Consider the following 2,304-nt stretch of genomic DNA (forward strand, 5'->3'; position numbering starts at 1 on the left):
CAATAAACTTGAATAATTATAATAACGTTTTATGTCATTGCTATCCAGAGAGACCGGATACAAGATGGCCTTGCGCAAAAGATGCGTTGTTCCCCGACCGCCGAAAGCGGTTAAGCCGCGCACTTCCGCGGGACTGGGCGCACGCGACCGCGGGATGTTATGGTCCGCTATACGCATTCGCGCGCCCGCCTTCCTTCGGCGGGGAGCTATACGCATAACATCCCGCGGTCGCGTGCGCCCAGTCCCGCGGAAGTGCGCGGCTTAACCGCTTTCGGCGGTCGGGGAACAACGCATCTTTTGCGCAAGGCCATCTTGTATCCGGTCTCTCTGGATAGCAATGACATAAAACGTTATTATAATTATTCAAGTTTATTGATGAAGCTGGTGTGGATTATTTTTCAGATGATAAATATGGAAAGTATGTATGTTCATTGCTCTATAAATGACTATTATATCTATTATTATTTTATTTACAAGTAGCTAGGTGACCTAAACGGCCAAAACAGAATTCTATTTATAAGCCCAAGGGCATAGAAACCCCTTTCACATTGAGTTTCTATTTGGTGAAAAATAACTACACAATAGACAATTACATCTATGAACAAACTACTAAAAATTAATCCGACCATCAACCGCTACAACAGTGAACCACTGATCCACATATCTATGTTTCTTTTCCAAGTCTAATAACAGTCGATGCATATACTTTACGAGCATTTAGCATATTATAAAATATATTATACATATATAACAGTCAGTTGCAAAACCGTGCATGAAGATATATAAAATCAGTGATTATATTTCAAGGTGGGCTATTAAAAGATTGTAAGCCTCGCTGATAGGCTGTCAGATATCAGATTCTATTTTGATTCCTGATATGAATAGTTACAATGAGGTACTATAACACGATCAAATACCATTATAGTGGCCTTTTTCAAATTTTACAAGTCATTGAGTCCCGTTTTATCCACCTCTAGTTTTATATATATTGTATCATTCTTAAGGTATAAGTTGCTGCTTTCCAGTATTTTCTGTTGAACGAAGAATGGGCATCCTGATGCTCTGTTAGTTTCACGTGTCGGCCTTTGAAAAGAGCTGGATTTCACATCGGGAAGAAATTGATCAACCAGATGATGCCCTGTTCCGCTTTGATCCAGTAATGTTAAAGTAACCTGCAATGTAAATGCCATAAATGCATGTATCACATTAATCACCAATCATTTCTTAAAAGTCAAATTCATATTATGATATAGGACACCAAGAAGTTATTCTATTGTTATGCAGAAACTATGCATTGTAAAATTAGTAAGTCATGTCCCTTTTCAAGAAAATGCCATTTTAATGACAGAAAACGTTCGAAGTTCGGTTTACACAAAAAATAATTTCTTATTGTAATCAACACCAATATCAATCAGCTTAGTATGTCAATACAACCGAATACCTTCATGCCTATTAAAACATGATAATAACACTTTACACACCTTCTGCTTAAATGGCCAAGGGAGTAGGAAGTCATACTCTCCACTCATGATGACAAAATATAAAGACACGTAGGTGTCCTTGGCTTCTCCATCACCGTGCAGGTACGCCCGACCACCGACCTTGTACCCATATCTGTGCAGATGCATATACAGTATGTTTACGCCTACAATTTACAGCACTTCTAACTAGCTGTTATTACTTGTCATTAGTTGCATAACGTAAAGATTGGCGTTACCAAAGAGCCTATATTGATCAATATAGGCTCTTTGGCGTTACTCAATAAGTGACGAGAAGAAAAGACTGTGGCAAGGACGTACCGGAAGAACAACAATAACTGAAAAGAAGTACGGGAAAACGATGTCTTTATTAAAAAAACGTAACGATACTGCTGAATGGAAAAGTTTAGCACCATTGTATCAGGCACTGAGCCAGCCAAACTGAGCAACGACAAGTCGTGACTCCCTTTTATTTGAATGGGTTGAGATCCCCTGAAGGGGGATCTGGACTGGGGTAATACTAGGACAATGAGTCTGGACTTCCATTCTACCCACTTTCCATTTTCTACGTTAATGGCCCTTGTTACCTATGGCATGTTTTTTGTTTCATAATTCGATTTTTTGTTTTATGGTTGATTTTATCACATATAACATTCACGGATCGAATGCTTCGATTCACGGATCGAATGCTTCGATTTACGGATCGAATACTTCGATTCACGGATCGAATGCTTCGATTCACGGATCGAATGCATCGATTCACGGATCAAATGCTTCGATTCACGGATCGAATGCTTCGAATCACGGATCTAATGCTTGCATTTAC

At 39.2% G+C, this 2,304-nt stretch overlaps 1 protein-coding gene across 4 annotated transcripts in view; it reads right to left on the minus strand.

Annotated features, from left to right (window-relative positions):
- Positions 1–350: 350 nt before the first annotated feature.
- Positions 351–2,304, minus strand: part of LOC106805775 (TNF receptor-associated factor 3-like) — an 18,778-nt gene continuing 16,824 nt past the window's right edge. For all 4 annotated transcript variants that reach the window (XM_014807493.1, XM_014807492.1, XM_014807494.1 and 1 more), the window contains 2 exons: positions 1,482–1,614; positions 351–1,172 (listed from right to left, as the gene is read on the minus strand). In XM_014807493.1, coding sequence (XP_014662979.1) covers positions 942–1,172; positions 1,482–1,614 — 364 coding nt within the window. In that variant the 3' untranslated portion in view covers positions 351–941. The remainder of the gene's footprint in view (positions 1,173–1,481; positions 1,615–2,304) is intronic.

Source organism: Priapulus caudatus, unplaced genomic scaffold, assembly GCF_000485595.1.
Source record: "Priapulus caudatus unplaced genomic scaffold, Priapulus_caudatus-5.0.1 Scaffold126, whole genome shotgun sequence".
NCBI lineage: Eukaryota > Metazoa > Priapulida > Priapulimorpha > Priapulimorphida > Priapulidae > Priapulus > Priapulus caudatus.